Source organism: Eretmochelys imbricata, chromosome 4 (genome assembly GCF_965152235.1).
Source record: "Eretmochelys imbricata isolate rEreImb1 chromosome 4, rEreImb1.hap1, whole genome shotgun sequence".
Taxonomy (NCBI): domain Eukaryota; kingdom Metazoa; phylum Chordata; order Testudines; family Cheloniidae; genus Eretmochelys; species Eretmochelys imbricata.
In genome coordinates, this window is record NC_135575.1 from 91,232,987 (window position 1) to 91,252,449 (window position 19,463).

Here is a 19,463-nt window from a genome sequence, read left to right on the forward strand (position 1 = left end):
ATAAAAATAACTTCAGATGTTTCCCCTTCCTCCCTGTGCATATTGCAGAAATATAGCCAAATCAAATGATCTACAGTTCACAAAGAGTACTGTTTTGTTGTCCAAGGACTGCACTGTGGTAAAGGGTAATAATATAGCCCTAAACGATAGTAACATCGTGATAGGGCATTACAGTAGGTTTTCTCTACAGACTGCTCCTTACAACTGTCATTGACAGACTAAATTTTCTTTCATTCTTTTTTAATTCTGACAATTTTTTAAAACTGAGTAGCTCTCAAGGATATAGGTAAGAAATTTGACAAAATCAGCAGGGCATTTCTGGAATTATTTCTTTGACCTGTTAAAGGGAAGATAAGCTTAGTCATAGTTGAGATGAACTGCAGAACTTGTAAGCTCTTGATCCAAGAAGCGACCATGAATGTCAAACCAACTAATCCCAGTAACGAGTTAGCAATTCCAGGCATATTTCTGACTTATCCGTGTGCTTTTGCAGGCTAAGGTAGACTGTAAATAATTCTGTGTGGTTCAAGATGTCAAAATGGTCTTGTTTATTTTTTACTCCAAGGCTGATGAATATAGAGGAATGTGAAGGCTGTTGCTTTTCCAACAGAGACTGACTGAATTAGTGGAGTGGGTTATGTTATTTAGGCCAAAGATCTGACCACAACTTTTAACTTGTTCTTTCACCCTCTAGTGAATACTATGTCTCCAATAAAATTGCTTCTGAGTCTGGAATAAGTTGCTATGATATATCTTTAGTCTTTTGCTGTTTGAGGAAAATCATAACCTGTGTTTCATTACTGATGAGATGCATGAATGGGCCACAGGACTTGAGCTTTGAAGTCTTAGTTCTTTTCCTGGTTCTGCTTGCTGTGGACCTCATGCTGACCTACCTTACCCTGCAAATATACCCAATGAAATCACTGTGACTACTTGTGAAATAAGGTACTGCTTGACACACATATAAAAGTAGTTGAATCAGGTCCTGTATGACCATGAGCCAACTTACTTAAGTTCTCTATCTCAGTTTCCCCATCTTAAAGTTGGGGATAGTGATATACACCTTTAAGAAGCACTTTAACATCTGTGGGTGAGTAGAACTGTGTAAAGTACTAAGCATTATTATTTGTTATGAAGGATTGTTTCTTTCAAATAGTATCCTAGCTCCAACAGAGGTGTATGTCAATCTTTTGAGAACGATAGTGGTGGGTGACATGGGATTATGACATTTCGTCCCAGAAATACATTCCACACTAGCCCATTTATGGCCAAGGGGGAGATTATCAAAAGCACCCAAGGGATTTAGGTGGACTGCTTTTCCATTGACTTTCTCTGAGATTTGTTCACCTAAATAGCTTTGGTGCTTTTGAAAATCTCCCTCCAAATCCTCCTCTTTGCATACAGCTGAAGACCACACACAGAGGAGAGCACGCATAGAAGAGATCTGTTGGAGTCTATAGTGGACACATATCTTCCCCCAGAGAGCATGTTCCCCCATGGCAACTGCTGCAGCTTCAGGGTTACATTCGTGGGGTTTTTTGTATGTCCTGTTATGTGAGGAAATGGCCGGTGTCACAGATGCAGGGGCTGTACGTCACCCCAAGCTCCCCATACACACTAAGAAACAAAGAGCCTGTGTAACCCACACACTTTCTGGGTGTGGTGTTCTGTCCCATCTAGTGGCACCGAGACCAATTAGAGAGAGTTAGCTAAGGCTGTAGAGCAGACTGATTTAAGAGACAGTTATTAGGTAGCCGTGTTAGTCTGTATCCACAAAAACAATAAGGAGTCCAGTGGCACCTTAAAGACTAACAGATTTATTTGAGCATAAGCTTTCATAGGCAAAAACCCCACTTCTTCAGAGACAGTTGGCTTTTAGCTCATGTGGTAGAGGCTCATGCTTTAAGTTCCAGAGGCCCCAGGTTCGATCCCGCCCACTGACAACCAGGGTCTGTCAGTGTTACACCTGCACTGGATGAAGTCCTCTTCTTCAGATGTGCCAAAATCTGCCTGTCCCCCTGCAACAGATCAATGTCTCCACTGCATTTAGGCCCTTCTGTAGTTCTTACTTGATACTTGGCCTTTAATTTGGTAATATTAAGCAAGGTATTTTTCAAGAGGACTTTATTTGGCTCCATTGAAACTCATTATTATAACTCTCTCCATAACGTATCTGAAGTTTCTATTATTTCCTAAATACTTGCTCCAAGAAAAGCCAACTTATCGCCTGGCATGTTAAAAGTGCAATTACGGAAGTTACCTTATCTCAGCCTTGCAGTGCCTTCTGTGAGCAAGGCTGTCTTCCAGGAACTGCTCCTGAGTTTATCAGCCATGTCTTAAGGCTTTTATCCACAATAAAAATCTGTACTTTTATCTTTAACTTGTGTAGTAGGAGCTTGTTTTTAGTCTTCAGATTAAATAGTGGAGCCCACTCTGATATCTGTTAAAGGAATGGCCTTTTAAAGGAGCAATTTTCATGGGAAGCAATCAAAACTATATAACTGCATTTTAAATATATATATTAAATGAATGTCTCTTGAAGGAAGAGACATTTTGGGTAATGGGAGTGGTTGTACCAAACACTAATTTAAAATACTGAAGCCCTAACGTATGTATGGTTTAGGACCCAGACCTTTCAAGGGTCCTGGATTTCACAGTATGCGCCATATTCCGGGTGAATCAGCCTCCCTGTCTTGCAGCACCACCAAGCCAAAAGAGTTACTGTCCAAATAGCCTTTGTTTTAGGGAGTGGTCATCCAGCTAGGAGCCAGGAGGCCATAATTTCAAAGCTCATCTTTTCCATTGACAGGTGTTTATATTTCTTCAAAACCCTTATTATTGAGCATTTCTGTCAGAAGTGGAATAGAGACCAGATCCCTAATATGACAGAACTTAGTCTTGTCCACTCAGCCGTGCTGCTTTTCAGAATGAATGTGGCAAAAATGTGTATTTGGTTGGCCTGTCACAAAGCATTGCTCTAACCACTAGCCCACAAACTTCTAGATCCAGAAATGGAATCCTGATATCCACTGTCTCACAAATAGTTGTGTAAGCCATTGGCAAAGTGTGTATGTCACGTTCCCCTCTAGGGGCTAGTCCCCATTGAGAATAACAGTGTAACCAAAATGGAAGAGGTCTGTGCCTTAGATCTGAAAGGCCTGGCTTCAAATTCTGATGATCATGTATGTGTGGGGAAAAGTCGTATGTGACTACGTAGTTAAAGATTGTGTGGTAATGCATGACTAGGATTATTTATTTATATTGTAGTGGCACCTACAGGCCCAGTTTGGGGGTTGGGGCCCCACTATGCTAGTCCATGTACACTCATAGAATAGCCCATGTATTGGCAAGGCTGAAGACAGGTGTAGTGAGACCTGACTAGCTAGCGATCAGATGCTTCTCTTCTGAGTCACCATTGTGACAGTTGAAATCATCTGGGGGCTGCTTTCAGTGGTCTCTAGATCTGAAATCTTGAGCTTTGACGCAGGCATTCTCAGTGGAGGCTCTGTGGCTGTGGGACTTGTTCACTCTTGCTTTTCCCCCCGAGAGCCTGAGTTTGGTTGCTGGCCTTTTGCTTGCAGAACAAGTTCTTGGTTTGGCCTTGGCCTTGGCCTAGACTATGCAGGCTTATGGATCTTGTATGTTGGGATTTTTGGCAGGGGCGGGGGGAGTGGCTGCTGTTGCTGCCTTTGGGGGCAGTTCTGTTGATGTTCGTCTTTCAGTGTATGTCCAGATGCCATAGTAAGCGGGCACTTTTGTGGGAGTGGAGAACAGGGATGAGGATTACTACTCCCTCCATCCATTTGTTCTTCTCCACTTCCACTCCAAGGTCCTTTGAGAAGGATTGTATGTTTCTCACTCTGGAACCTGCCAGCATGGCTCCTTTGGGTGGCCACGCACAAGAGGCGACCGTCTGCTTTTCCTCCTTAATAATACTTTGCATGCCATCACCCTATGCCAGTGGGAGGCAACCTGCGGCCTGTCAGGGTAATTCGCTGGCGGGCCACGAGACAGTGTTTACATTGACCGTCCGCAAGCATGGCGCCCACAACTCCCAGTGGCCACGGTTCGCCTTTCGTGGCCAATGGGAGCTGTGGGAAACAGTGCAGGCTGGCCGCCGCTTCCCACAGCTCCCATTGGCTGGGAACGGCAAACCTCTGCCACTGGGAGCTGCGGGCAATCAATGTAAACACTGTCTCGTGGCCCACCAGCGGATTACCCTGATGGGCCGCAGGTTGCCCACCACTGCCCTATCCTATCATTCGACCAATAATCAGGCCAGATAAAAATTGAAGTGTCCAAATTTTTTTCCATACCTTTTCTCACATGGATGCTCATTGGATAGCTTATGTCCCCACATCTTAAGCCCTTCCTTAAAATCTCTGAGAGAACCTCTTTAGCACATGAACACAATAGTTTATTGTAAAGGAAACATACAGATTATAATAGTCCTTTCTAAACAAACTTGTTAAATTTTTTTTTTTTACAAAGTTAAAGTGTACATCAGATTACACTGTATTTTAACTTGTTTTCATGCCCTCTTTGTAAGAAGGGAGGGATGTACACTGTTAATGTGGCCAACATGCAATAAATATTTGTGAATCGCTGATGTTCCTGGTGTACAACTACACTTGTGAGTTGTGGTGTGTGTTGACGGTATCTCCAGGAGAATAAAATGGGCTTTTCTGGCTTCTTCACTGCTGATAAATCTGTGTTGAATTAGGGATTAGGCAGAGGAGACATATTCATGCTTGCAGGCTTTGTGCATAATCTTTATAAAGAGAAACAATATGTACAGGTGAGTGGTCTGTATCCTTCAGTGAGCAGTGCCAAAATAACAGCAGTGATATTATTTCTCTTCCCCCACCCCTCCCGCCACCCTTTCCAATCTATTAAAAGTAAACCAAGTACACATCAGTTTGCCCCATTGACAAATTTGAAAGTAAAGTGATCGCTTTTGGCAATACCAGGTTGATTAGTTTTATCCAGATGTGGGAAGATCACATAAACCACTAAAAGCTCGATTGTTCCCAGTCATGATAGAACATAAGGCGATTTCTTACCTTTATCCCCTTGTACTTCTGAAAACAAGGATTGCTGTAGGCTAACACCTGATCCAAAGCCCTTTTGAAGTGATGGAAAGACTGATTTCAGTGGGCTTTGGATCAGGTCTTAAATGAAACTGAAACGTTTTATATCAAAATCAGTTTCCTTTTCTTTACTAATCCACATCCTTTAAAAAAAGAGAGAGAGAGAGATTGGCCTGAAAAACATTTGAAATAATTTTATATACCAAGGACTGTGGAAAAGAGAATTTTGAGCATGAGTTAATCAGCGTTTGATGCATGAGGTCAATATTATATTTCATGTGTTGCGTGCTATCATCAATATGCTATAAAAGCTATTATATTATTTATCTTCCTATAATTTTTAGGAAAAAGTAAATGGAGCTAAGAAACAGAGATGGGTTAATGAATTTGGAAACTAATGTTAAAATTTGGCTGTCATCATTATGCAAGTAAGTAAACTTTAAAGCAGCAGCTATAGAAATGAGCTGCTCGCTCTGACTCTGAATAAGTAGTGGGGGCTGGTATCTTTATAAAAAGTTCTGTTTAAAAATTGTACTCAGGCTTTCAGAGAAAGCATCAATATCGGATCCCAAAAGAGGATCCTAAAAATCTGATTCCTTTCATTCTACTTTCTTCTCCTTCTGTTACCACAATGAATTCCACACATTTTCTGTTGCTTCCCCAAATGTGGTGTGGTTTATACATAACATGAACAGCATAGTTAGAGCCTTGCGACAGGGTTCCAAATATCTCCATAACTTGAAAATCCCCTCCAGTGCTTGACACAAAGCCAGTCAATAACACAGGGAGAGTGTTTTTCAGTTGTCATCAGCTCATCGAGAAATACTTGAGTGGGTTTTTTTTCCTCCTCCTTCTACGGCTTTTATTATTAGAAAGCAGCATGTTTGTTTGAAAACCCCAGGCATTGCTAATCTGAGGAAGGGAAAGGAGGTGGTGCCACACATCTTCCCTTTCAAAGACCTTACACATTTTTTTTTTCCAAAATGTTTGGCAAGAAATATCGTGAAAATCAAAGAAATCTGTACAGGCATCTTTTAGTTTGACTTGACTATTGAAACATGCAGAGTTAAATAGAGATTGACACACACCCCTAGTGAATGTAGATCAAAATAGGTTGAAGCAAAGTGAAATTCGAGGGTGTATTAAAATAGTCATTTTGCAAAAATTTCTTGTGTGTTTTTGAAGATGCAGAAGAGGGAGGAAACCTCCAGAAAGGCTGTATTTTTAGCTTTTCTTCAGACCCTGCAAATTGAACACAAGGGCCAAATTCATCCAATGTCAGTGGCATTAACCAGGGGTGAATTTGGCCCATAATGTGTTTAAAAGTTATCAGTAGTGTACACCTGCAATAAAAGGGACACGGTATAATTAAGTTTAACTGTAATGTCCTATCACTGTTATAATAAGAATGGATTAACGCTAGTAAAATCAACCTTTGAGCAAGAACCTTTGTCAGCTTTTCAGAATTAAGTATTTTTTGTTTGACTGTCCATTGAAATTTTTAACAGATTTCAACATTTATATTAAGATGATTTATGATAAAATACTGATTTTTCATTATACATTTTGGGTTTATTTATTTTTTTAAACTGACACTTGCCAAAAAACAATGTTGCTTTCTTGGAAGGTATACAGCGCTGAGTTAATAATTCCTCTGCTGCGTTCATACTAAGGAGTAAGTTAATAGTAGTTTTGAGAACTTTATCTGAGGTTATGAAAGAGAATTTGTGGATGTGGTGATCCTGGCCTGAAAGGTAAGTTTAGAATGGAAATCACCGGTTGAGTTATAATGGTCTGATCAAACCTGATGTTGGATCTGTGATGTAACTTCATAATATTTGGCAGGAATGTAATTCAAATAAACAGAAAAATGTTTGCTTCCCAAATTGCACTGGGGTGGTTGTTTTGCATCTTAGGGGGACAGGCATTAACATGGGACATCTTCTGCCAGGGTACGAGCCACTGCAACTCCTCTGAAAAGTAACAGGTCAGAACTTCTTGAATAGTTCAAGACACTAGTTTGGTATTGACCAGAAACTTTCCCAAACTGTGCCAAAAATTAAGATGCTAACCATTTTAATGGGAGAACTGTGAGGAGCAGAATCCTTTTGTGCTGCATCCATGCAATATAAATCCAGTACCTTAGAGAATTTGATGTATTGAAGTAATTGTGACATCAGTTCTAGTATCTGACATCATGAGGCATCACGGGGGATTCAGTTTTGGTTAACGTACATCTTTGCATTGGTCTCTCGTGGTAGCTAGTCTGTGAAGGTTATTTTGTTAACTATTTTGCAAAAAATATTTTTTGGGCAGGAAAGTGAGTCTAAATTAGAACTATTAGTCTGCTCGTGGATTAAGGAAAGAGTAAGTGGATTTTTTTCCCCACAGCCTCCCCAAGTATCTGTGTGCTAGGGTTGTTCCAGGCTCTGATCTTCAGCAGCGAAACCAAGCTTTTGGTGAGATCCACTGATATTAAACAGCGGTGATTCTGTTCTACCTCATAGCAGTTCTGTAAAACCAACCACCTTGATGCAGCCAAAAGGAGTGATAAGCAGAGCTTCACTGATGTTTAGAGGAGAGAATAAGATCATAAGGGTGTCTTGAGTTCAAGCCAGGGGAAACCATCTGCTTGGAATAATTGCTTACATTCTGTTTGGTGCTTAAAGGGAGCTGATTTATGTCTTTCTGCAGGTGTATGAGGTTTGCACCTTGTTGCATGGGGCTGCAAAAGTACCAGTGTGTAAACCTTTGGCAGAAGTTCATGGATTCATGGGAATTATAAAAACCTGCAAACCATTTATAAGTTTTGGATAGATCAAAATACTCTTTCCTGTGTTCAAAATAGATGGTAACTGTTGTGAATTTTCCTGTTAAAAAGAAATTAACTTCTGAATCAGGCTACACACAGTTTTGATTTTTATAATCTGGTACCAACAAAGCGAAGTCTTTAGACCTCTTGAGCATTCCATTTTGAAATCTCAGTGTCAAATTATGTGAGAATTAAGGGATTTTGCCCTGATGCTTTAGCATTGCAAACTCTCCTCTTCAGGAATCAAGACATTGCAAAGTTATATAAAATGAAGGGAGGGTTAAGAATTCCTGTTTGTACGTACTGCTTGGAGGAGGACTGGGTCATCTTAACACCCCAGGAAATGTGTAAATGTGGCCTAATGATTCCCAGCTCCACACAAAAGGAACTCCTAACCTTAATTTAAAGATATTGGTCTGCTTTGTGAAACAGACTAAAAAATAGAACTGTTTCCAATAAAAATTTCCTGTTTCCCCCTTAACACATTTGCCTGCTGTTTCTTGATAGAAAGCCCAAGAATAAAGACTTCATTGTGTTTCCTTTTTATTTTTTGTTTCTAAAATAATTTCTTGTGTATTGGGAAATTTTTAAAAATGTTTTTCTCACCAAAAGCTTTCCATTGCTTGAAGAGAAGTAGCACAGGGCAGATTCTGTCTGAAGGGCCACATATAAGTTCACATTTCTTGCCTTGTGAAAAGACTGAATTTTGTAGTCTAAAATAATGGGTTTTTTTATTGATATGAGCATTTGAATCTATTGCTAGTGGCAGACTACTTACTTTTAAAAGGAAATGGCGCATCCTTGAGATACGGACAGTTGTAGGAGCTCCACTTGTCTGTCAGACTGTAAACCAGTGGTGGGCAACCTGCATGTGGCTCATCAGGGTAATCTGATTGTGGGACATTTTGTGAGGGCTTTTATATACAAGTGTCACTAAAGCAGATTGGCAGATGGTTTCAAATCATTTGTGTAAGTTCCCTCCTTGCCTGTGTCCCCCCTGAAGTCCCTTTTCTAATTAAGGTAGCCCTCATCAACGATATGCTCAGAAATCCATTTATAACCAGAAAAAGAAAAGGAGTACTTGTGGCACCTTAGAGACTAACCAATTTATTTGAGCATGAGCTTTCGTGAGCTACAGCTCACTTCATCTGATGAAGTGAGCTGTAGCTCACGAAAGCTCATGCTCAAATAAATTGGTTAGTCTCTAAGGTGCCACAAGTACTCCTTTTCTTTTTGCGAATACAGACTAACACGGCTGTTACTCTGAAACCTGTCATTTATAACCAGGGCTCTGGCCTATAACCTGGATTTTCTGGGCTCAGGTAAAGATGTAGAAGCAGGGGCCCAGGTGTCCCTCTGCCTTCAGCAGCTGCCTCCAGACAGCAGCTGCCATCAGCATCATCCCAGTGGCCGTTCCCATCAGCTCCTTCCTTTCCTTTTGTCTCTGTGCTCCAGCACCCAGACAGGCACTGTTGCAGTCATCCACACTTACTCTGACAAGCACTCATACGGACTCACTTTTCACCTCCAGCTGGGTATGAGCCCAGGGCAGCTGGGGATGCCTAGAGCCTCAGTGACGATCATTCTGTCAGAGAGGAGAAACTGTTCTGGGCATGCACTTTAGTTATCCTCAGCCCAGGACAAAATACCCTGGCTGTTCCACACTGATTTTTTTTAACTAAAGCCTTTTATTTTCCCGTAAGGCTCGCACTTCATTTGTGGCAGGAATGGCTGCTATCCATCTATTTATTCATTATTCTGTAAAACAACAAGCTTTGCAACGCAGTGAAAATGATCTGTTATCAGCAGTTTAATAAGCTGTTTGTTCAGCACAAACTAGATGCTGGATTCTCATACTGTAAAACCTGGTATTTAAATCTCTTTGAATAGACATTCATGTTCTATATTGCTTGTCATCCTCTAGCCTATAGAGCCTACTATGCTGAAGTGGGGACAGATGCCTCCTAAGCCACCTTTCTATTCCTCTGATCCTGGGCCAATTGTAATGAAAGAGTCCCAGACGTTACTTAGAGCATTCTAAGGGCAGATCTAAGTTCTGCCTGCTGGAGCTGTCCTATAGGAACCACTCACTCTGTCAGCCAAGGATCTGCTGGCATACTGTTCACTCAGCTTCACTGCCTACATGCTCCTCCCTGACTTGCTCTTTGCAGAATGGTAGGAGTAGGTGTCATAGAGCCAGCTACTCCACTACCTCAGAGGAATTCCTGGTTTCCTTTTTAGGGCAGCTTTCCAGCTGATTTGCAGTGCAAAACAGTTGGAAAGAGGCCAAGGAAGTGGTCTATAGTTTCCCAGAATGCTTTGAGATAGATTTGGGATAGCACAGTGTCTGTGGGTTTAACGAATGCTGCCATTAAACATTTGGTCGTATCTCACATCCATCATCGACTATTGTAACCTGTTTGATTTAGAGGCACTCGGGTGCTGTATATCAGCTCTTCTGCTGTTGTGGAAAAACCAAGAATAACTAATTAGAGGCCAGATTTTGCAGGGCTTTGGAGTGGAGACTGGAGCTGGAGCACAGAGCAGTGGAGCTGCAGGTTTTTGCCTGGAGCTGGAGCGGAGCCGGAGCACAGCTCCAAAGCCCCGAGAAAGGTATTTAGGTGTTGCTGCCCTCAGTGCTGCAACACCTACCTGTTTTAGGAGTCTAAATTTAATTTTCAAGAGTGATTTTAGGCACTGAGGAACCAAAATTCCATTGACCGGAATTGACAGAACATGGTTTAGCTTTCTTAATGCCTAAATACCTTTTGAAAAATGAGATTTAGGCTCCCAAATCAGTTAGATGTTGCAATACTGAGCTCTGCAGTGCCTAAATTATCTTTTAAAAATCTGAATCCTAGGCTTTTAACTCCCATTGATCCTTTTGTAAATTCTACTCGGTGCCTATCTACATCTGTGGGCACCTAAATACCTTTAAAATCCTGGCCAATTCTGTAGCTTTTAATCATGCAAAACTTCCATTGAATCCAATGAATACTGCAGGATCTAATCTATGAAAATGAGAAATACTGCAACCACTGGGTTTTTGAAATATTTTCGAGAATTTATTTCAGATTAATAATTTAATATGTCATTGCATCGGAACCTCTTTTCTATGAGGCCATTAATATTTTGTTGTTGCCTTTCATGCCCTTAGCAAGACCAGTCTCGAAATAACTTTGTGTGAGATTTCTCTCAGCATCCTTTCACGTACCACTGGACTCTGCCTAAATTAAAATCCAGCACTGAGTAAAGCCCCAAGTTGCTTATGCTTTATAGTTGGAAATGAAGTAATTTTTTTTTCTTATTGAATAGCTGGGTGGATGTGGCTTCACATGCTTGTTCTCATGTGGTCCCTTAATCCGAAGATGAAACAAACACAAGTTGCACAAATACTTGCCTGGCTTTGTTAGTGAGCAGGGATTTCTTACTGTTTGTTTATCTATCTTGAATGTTGTGCTCTGGCTCTCCTTAGTGTCTTGATTTGGATGTGCGTCTTAGCAGAGCAGCAGTATACTATGTTCAGCAAAACAGAAAGCTCTTACTTTTTAATTCTGCAATATAGCTGGAAGCTCAGAGTAAGTGAAATTGTTTTGGAAACCCAAAGGAGTCTCACGATTTCTTTTGACTTCATGTGCGCATCTTTAGGAATATTTTATAATGTGTGCCAAAAGCATACTATGATTTTAAGTATGCAAGTGAAGCATTGTTTTAAGTCCACTGCTACCAGACCTATGTGCTGTAACTCGTATTCTGAAGCAACTGTATTAAACTCCTGGCATGTACTGATAGCAATGGTATCTAGTCAAAGTAGGTGGCAAAATTGTCTAGTCACTTGTGTCTAATTAAGCCTTTTTGTTCTGGCTCATCAAGAAGTCCTGAATGTAGTCAAGGCTGGATAAACATTAAGAATTTCTGATTGCTCACCACCTGTTTGATCAAGTAAAATGTTAAAGAGCCAAACACATTACATGTATTGGAACGGCTCTGGAACAGTACAGGACTGGACAGTAACAGAGGAGTTTGTTTATTTTCGCTTCCCCCTCTCACACCAATAAGTTTCAAATTCTTATTTCTGTATTAGCTATTATTGTCAAAAACTAAAGCAAAGACAGTGCTTCTGTGTACCCTATTAGGTTTGCAGTGCGTATATGCAGAGCTTAAAAAGGCAAGTGATCCCCACACATTATCTTCAACATCAAAGCAATTGGGTTTGATTTTTTTCCCCCACTTGCCCAACTTAATCAATTTGAGATTAATCTCTTTTAATAAAAATGGACCAGAAACTTGAAGCCCCTGATAAGAGAAAATGCTTCAGTAAATCACCACTATTCACCTAATTTTTAAGTTTTGGCTTTCTGGTTAACCAAATTTAGTAAGAATCCTGCCCTTTGATTCTTTTGTTAACAAGCTGCGACAGTTTGCTATGGAGTGTATGAATTACCAATACTGTTCTTTTAGTTCTCATTATGGACCATTACCTCCTAGATATGATCAATTCTAAGCAAGATACTAAAATATTACCCAATTTATCATTTTCCTGAGTGTTTAGAAGAGCAAAACTAGATTCAGATTCTCCTGTCAGTTGAAAGAGAGCTCTTCTAGCTCCATACAGTTCTGATTAATCCATAACCGATGCTCTTCTAGAGCTGAACTTAACATCCATTACATTCTTCTGGCTTGTGACCTATTGAAACATTAACTTCTCTATTTCTTCTGGGATAAAGAACCCAAATTAAGTAGGTATATTGACATGCTTGACAAGAAAATAGAACCCTTAATCAGTATATACATTTCCTTTCTCCCAGTGTCATGTGCATATTTGTGAATTATTTCATTTTGAAGAGTACTGGTATTTTCAGGTGGAGGGAGAATAATTTGCTTACAAACAGTGTAATTCATAAATGGCTTGGATACCTCCAGTGCTGCTCAGTTTTAACTGAGTAGTAAATATAAGCTTGAGTGAGCTGCAAAACAATGTGTCAGTTGTTCTTAGGCTTTTGGTCTATCAGTATTATCTACATGATGTTAAAGCACAGGGTATTATAAGCTTTATTAGGTATTTCTGACTAGAGAGAATAGCTGTGCCAAGGGATTACACGACTTATTGAATTAATGCTGTTCACGTTGACTGCACCCTGGTTTCTCTGGTTTTAACAAAACCTGCACAGCATAGTCCATAATACCAACAGCATTCATCTGTTTTATTTAAATATTGGCATTGAGCACCTTGTAAATATGAGATGAGTATTAATGTAGTTCCAATATCTGAGTTTGGTCACAAAAGGAAAGGCAAATCAAACATGAAACAACAAAGCCTGGAGAATGATAAGCTATATTTCAGCTAGGATTTTGCTGAATATTTACATGCTCATTTTGTAACCATAACAAAGGAAATTTTACAAAATAACTTTTTGCTTTGCAAATGACTAACCAGAGGATGTTTTGCTCCTCTTCTCTTCCAGAAATTGAGGCTAAGGAAGCGTGTGATTGGCTACGAGCAGCAGGGTTCCCACAGTATGCTCAGCTTTACGAAGGTAAGTAGCGGAGTTGATTTTTCTATGTCATCAATTTACGAGAGCTTTATTGTTTAGACAGGATAATTAATTTCTAAATGTAGTGTCAAATATGGAACTAGAGTGGGGTGTGAAGAATTGAAGCACTATCAGATCCTGTACTGTGCTGGTATCTACCATCCACCACATGCAAACACACAAGTTGGTGAGTTTATACCAAAACCTACAAAGACACTCCGACATGGTGGCAGTTTTAAATAGTTTCACTTCATAGATCTTTAGTTTAATGCAGGGATTCCCAAAGTTTTTCTTAGCCAGATTTTAATGACACTCATGGACCCCTCCCATTTGTGATCTCATAATATGCCTATGGCATTTATAGCAATTAATTAATGACCATGTAAGAAAGTTTGTCATTCATTTTTGGCACCGCTGATGCTATTTTAGCAGCTGCAAATAAGAAGGGGTAATCAACACTCTACCCAGCAAGTGCTCCACTGACCATAGTTTTGCAACCTCTGGTCTAGAGGACTGAACAGGACTGAGATCCGAGTACACTTGACCTCTTGTCCCAACTCTGATACTAATTTACATGGGTGGGGGGAGACCTCTCTACCCCTGTTTCAGAGTTGGGGGAAACTGAGGCAAATACTTCAGAGCTCAGTGAGGATTAGTTAATGGGCCAAATTAAACAAACTTCAATATGCAGAAGTATTATACTATTTGTGTTCGTGGGGATTCACCTCAGGGCAGGAGATGTCTCCACCACTGTCCTTCGTGGGTGGACAGCTTTTGGAACCCAGTCCTTCACTGCAATAGCGTCCATAGCTTCTGTGCCCAACCCTTCATGCACACACAGTGCCCAGTGAATCTGTTCAACAGTGGATCCACCAGTCCAATCCCACTTCTTACCAGCAGCTGTAGCCAGAGAAGACCCTCCGGTGGAGCCACTGCCAGGAAAAAGAGAGAGAACTGAGAACCTATGTCAGTATGTAAGCACCTGGGCTCCTCATGGATGGTCCTTGCTTCCTGTGTGTTTTCTGGCATGAGTTGGTTTTGGGGGACAGGGTTCATTCTGTGGGGTTGAGAGAGTGCACGCACGCACACTAATTTAAAGATAAAACCCTGAGGAGATTTTTCAATTCCCAAGACTCTCAATGCCAGTATGTTTGAGGGAGGGATTACTCTAGGTCACCGCTTCTTCAAAGTCCTTACTCCAGCAAAACTCTGACTTCACTGGCAGTTTTGTCTGATAAGCACCTCAGGATTTGGCTTAGCGTTTTTAAGCTACGTCTGGTTTTCACTAAAATGCAAAGTCTGTTTTTAAAAAGATGCAGTGAAAGTCCTTGGTTTTGTCTGGTTTTTGTTTATAAAAGTTATTTGCATCCTAGCAAAGTTACGAAGCACTGTCATAGCTGCCTCTTCTTATTCATAAAACCAAATCCCCAGCTGTTAGTTTTAACACTGTATATAGACAATCCACTATTTACAGAGAATAATGGTAGGAAATTGAAGCCAGTGCTAAACTGGCCCTCTTGAAAAATGATCCATTTGAGCTTTAATTTGCAGCTGCATTGGCAATGTGAGAAAATAATAGCAGTCGCAAAGACAGCGGTTGGCAATTTTTTTGTTTGCCTGTTTAGAAATGAAATTTCCTTCTATTATGTTTCCTCTCTTTTGGCGCTGACACAGTGCGAAGAACATACTTTCTTGGGACATGTGCTTGGGGACTGTAGATTCAATACTGTCAAAATCCAGGGGGCAGGGATTTACATTTGGAAAGTTTGGATTCTTAGGCAACTTAGTGCTTTTGAGGGTCATTTTGATCATGCTTTATTGTTATGCAGAATCTCTAGGAAATTGTTTGTACACAAAATTGCTTTTCCTTATTCTACAAAATCTGTGTGGTCAGAAAGGCAATACAGCTGCAGCAGTAGCTTTAGCCCCTGTTCATACATTACTTGAATACTCAGAACTTTCAGTGGCTTCAGTGGGAATTTTGGCTGTGCAAGGAATCCAGGATCAGGACTTGTGACATTCAGGAATCTGTGGAGGACAGTAAATAATATTTGGGTGCTGTTTCAGAGCTGTAGTAAATTTCCAGCACACTGCCAACATTGTTTCCTCCTCCTTGCTCTTCCAAAGTGTTTATCTAAACAATCTTTTAGGGAATGAAAACAGCATAGGGCTCTTAGCAGTTTGGTTTTTTTTAATTTCAGTTCCTATCTTCTTAATGTCGTAACAGTGACAGACTATTAAATTGCTTGATTAAAAGCCAGAGATTTTGAGTTTGATTGTTTTCCAGAGATTTTGATTTTGATGACCTTTTGCTTTAATGTGAAGTATACAAGCTTGATCAAAGTGCTAATATTTGTTTTAAACTAGGCTAGCTTGACTCAATTGCAGCTTTTGACGACAGGCAGATGGCTGCATTCAGCTTGTTGCTGCCTCTCTTTCCTTGTTTCATCTGTGCTTTGCTCAATATTTTTTCCGTGACGCACGTGAACTTATATCAGTTATCAGAGCTACATGCAAAAGTTTCTACACGAGGAGTAAATATCTTTCTGGCATTTGAAATGGTAAGACATGCAATTTATCTTGGAGGAGCTGGTTGCCTGCATCTTAGTGAGCTGACTCTGAGACAGCTGGCTGCTTTGAAATGAGTAAATTTTGGGAATAAGGTTCTTTTTGATTGTCCATCTCTCTTGTTTCCTTCAGATCTCCTTTTTCCCATTGACATCACTTTAGTCAAGCGAGAGCATGACTTTCTGGACAGAGATGCCATTGAGGCCTTATGCAGGTAAGTGAAATATATTGTTTTGCAAGAAAGCACTTTATGTGGGATAAGAATAACCTCAACTGAATCATTTACTAATTAATAATCTCTTTGAGGACTTTTGTTATCCAGTAGCCATGGCCAGAATATCTTAATTTAAAAAAGTCATATAAATATGTTTGGGTTTTTTATTTTAAAGAAAAGTGCTGAAAAGCAACTAGTGGCCATCTTCATGATAAATATTTCCCAGTCTTTTTAATTCCTTGTTTGATTTGACTACCTCTTCTTGAATTATTAAGCCGCAGCAGAATCAGAACTATGCTGGCTAAAACTGTGTTTAAACAGGGTTGTTGCTAACATCGCTGTATCATGGTGTCCATCCCAAATGTGAACAGGGATGATTTTCTGAGAACTGTGCTACTGCTAATCCCAGACAGATTGCTAATCCCTTACTCACATTGGTGAGCAGTTACTTACACAAGTAGTCCTACTAAACTCGGCTTGACCACTCATGCAAGTAACTGATCACCAGAATGAGTAAGGCATTAGCAATTCTGCCTTACGTATTCTAGACTACAAAGCCAACCACCCTGTTACAACGTCTTAGTCTGACACAGTTAAAAACCAATTTGTGGTGTTTAGTTGTTGCTTGCAATTACTAGAATTGGGAGCACTGGCTGTTCGGAGTCTGAAAGAACAGGAAGGAGGGGGGAGGAGTTGAAGAGGCTGAGGGAGAGCTACTGAGGGTGCAGCAGCAGCTTGGAAAAGAGGTTTCCACTTTAAAAAAAATAAAGTCCTGTTGAAGTTTGTTAGTACTTTGCCTGGCTACTACAACACAATTCCATTCTCCAGTATAAGATTTCACTTTCTTGCATTGGGGTAGCGCCCGATCACTCATCTTTCATATCTGCCTCGAGCTAAATAAAAGTAAGTCCTGGTAATTTTTTCTACTCCTGCCTTTCACTACTGCAGCTTTCCAGCATTCTAGTCAAATGAACACTGTAGGCCAATACGTGCATATGTCATCAGCCTCTACAGAGTTAAAACCAAGTCCTGAAGAGAAGTTTGTAACTTTGGTGCAATTCTATGCTGTCCTTCCAGCACAGGGGAGAGAAAAAGGCACCAGCTAGAATAGAAAGTACTTCAGAAATATCTAAAATGATTTAAGCTGAGACACAGAAAAGGAAAATTAAGTTCATTTCACATTCATTGAGGATAGATAATGTCATGAAAGTGAAAAGTTCACACACAGTATGCAATATACTGCATTTCAAATGCTCATTTATATGCTCTGTAACCCGTCAGGCCATTTAACAGAAAGCACAGTGATGTGGTTTTTAAAAAAAAAAAAAAAAAATTCCCAGAAATATAGTCTTTCCTTGCCAGGAAAAAAAAATGTAGCCAAACCAATGTATTTTGAATTCAACACTCTCTTGCTTAAGTATTATCTTAACCTGGATTTTTATTTATTTATTTATTTATGTGGGGGGCAGGAAAGCGTTTCTCTCTCTCACTGAATGAAAGTAAGACTATTTTCTGTATTAAGCTATGACATTCCCTGCTCATGTGATCCGTAAAGTTTTAGGTTCTGCTTTTGTAGCCTTCTACCTTAAGGATAAGTTACAAGTCTTCAGGAAATGGAATCTGACAAAACAGCCTTCTGATCACAAAACCAACTCAAGAAGACTTATTGTTTTGCAAAAGTATCCACTGTTTTATATGGCTGTTTGTTGTAAAATAGCTAATTTGCTTTAGTCTTCAAAATATAATATACAATATAATTTGCTTATTAGCCTAATGGTATTACTATATACAACAGTGAAACCAAGGACAGAGTTTTTGAAGGCTATAACATGGTTTTGAAGCCATTGTGATTGATCTGGCAGTATTGTACAAATGAAGAATGTTTTTGATTTAAGTTTAAAATTTTGGGGGACATATTCAGACTCTACTAACCATGAAATAAAACCAAATAACTCCATGGAACAACTCTGAAATCAGAATTTGGCTACATATCCTTTATAAATATTGCCCCATATTAATAGGTTATCAAATTCTGTATTCCTTTAGGGTTCCATCATACACTCTTGGTTAAATTTTGTTAAGTCAATTAAATATCTTTGGCTAGACTACCTCTAGCTAATGTGGTTTGGAATTAATGTGCTATATTTCTTCATGCTTTTTGCATTTATTTTGACTGATGTTAAAGACACTTTGTAAACATTATAATTAATTTAGGAAAGGGCTTACAGCTGTTGTCACAGAGCTATAAATCTGTCACTAGATCTTGGCTGAAAATCTTGGTAGTTGGGAATTCTCTTGCATTTTTAGCACAATGTTCAGTTAACACCCAAATGCAATTGACAGTAACAAAGTAATGGAAGGTGTGCGTGTGTGAGACTTCTTGTGCCCTGGGCTGAGAATATAACTCTCCATGTCAACTGATGTGCTACTAGCAATCCTTGTTATCTTCTTATGCTTATTGCACATTTTACAGAGAAATTAAATCAGAACATACATTTTGAAAACGCGTACAGTAGAAGTGATCAGAATTATACGTCATTTAATGCAGCATTTCAAATAACTCTCTTACCCAAAGAACAGGGACACGCAATTTAATAAACAGCAATTTATAATGTGAGCAGGGAAAACCACCAGCAAAACTTTAATCACAGACTGATTGTATAAATATTATTCCCTATTGAAAACTATAACATGAAGAGAAGTCAAGGAGTATGGTGTTAAATGTTTGCTGGAAAACTTTTGGTAAACACTTCACTCTGAAAATATATAATACTTGCCTTACTTCAAAGGGAGGCATTATTATCTGTATACACTAAAGATTAGTGATTTACAGCTGGGTATGAAGAAAAGGCCCCGCCCCCATATAGTTTACAATCTAAGGGCCCCATCCTGCACAAATTTAGTGGGATCTGCAGGTGCTAAGCACCTCTGAAAATCAGGCCATCGAATTAGTTGCCTAAATAGGGGCTTACGTCCCCAGTGTTAAGTCAAGCATCCAAGTTTTTAAAAACTATCTCTTTAAATTGTGCCCAATATTGACATTTTCGCAGGAATGGGTCCAAACCAAATCCCCGGATCCAAACACTTCCAAATTTAAGGGAGGCCCAGTTTCAGATCCCAATTTTATCATTTGGACAGATCTCTAATTTGTATATGCTGCTCAAACCTGAACGTTAGTGTTTTTTAGTGGAAAGGTTGAATGTTGTTCCTGTGTTACTAGCTTCCCTGAACAATATAAACCACCA

At 39.7% G+C, this 19,463-nt stretch overlaps 1 protein-coding gene across 1 annotated transcript in view; it reads left to right on the forward strand.

Moving 5' to 3' along the window:
* DLC1 (DLC1 Rho GTPase activating protein) overlaps positions 1-19,463 on the forward strand; it is a 353,252-nt gene that overhangs the window by 305,463 nt on the left and 28,326 nt on the right. Inside the window, exons 5-6 of the mRNA XM_077815589.1 lie at positions 13,368-13,439; positions 16,137-16,218. Coding sequence (XP_077671715.1) covers positions 13,368-13,439; positions 16,137-16,218 — 154 coding nt within the window. The remainder of the gene's footprint in view (positions 1-13,367; positions 13,440-16,136; positions 16,219-19,463) is intronic.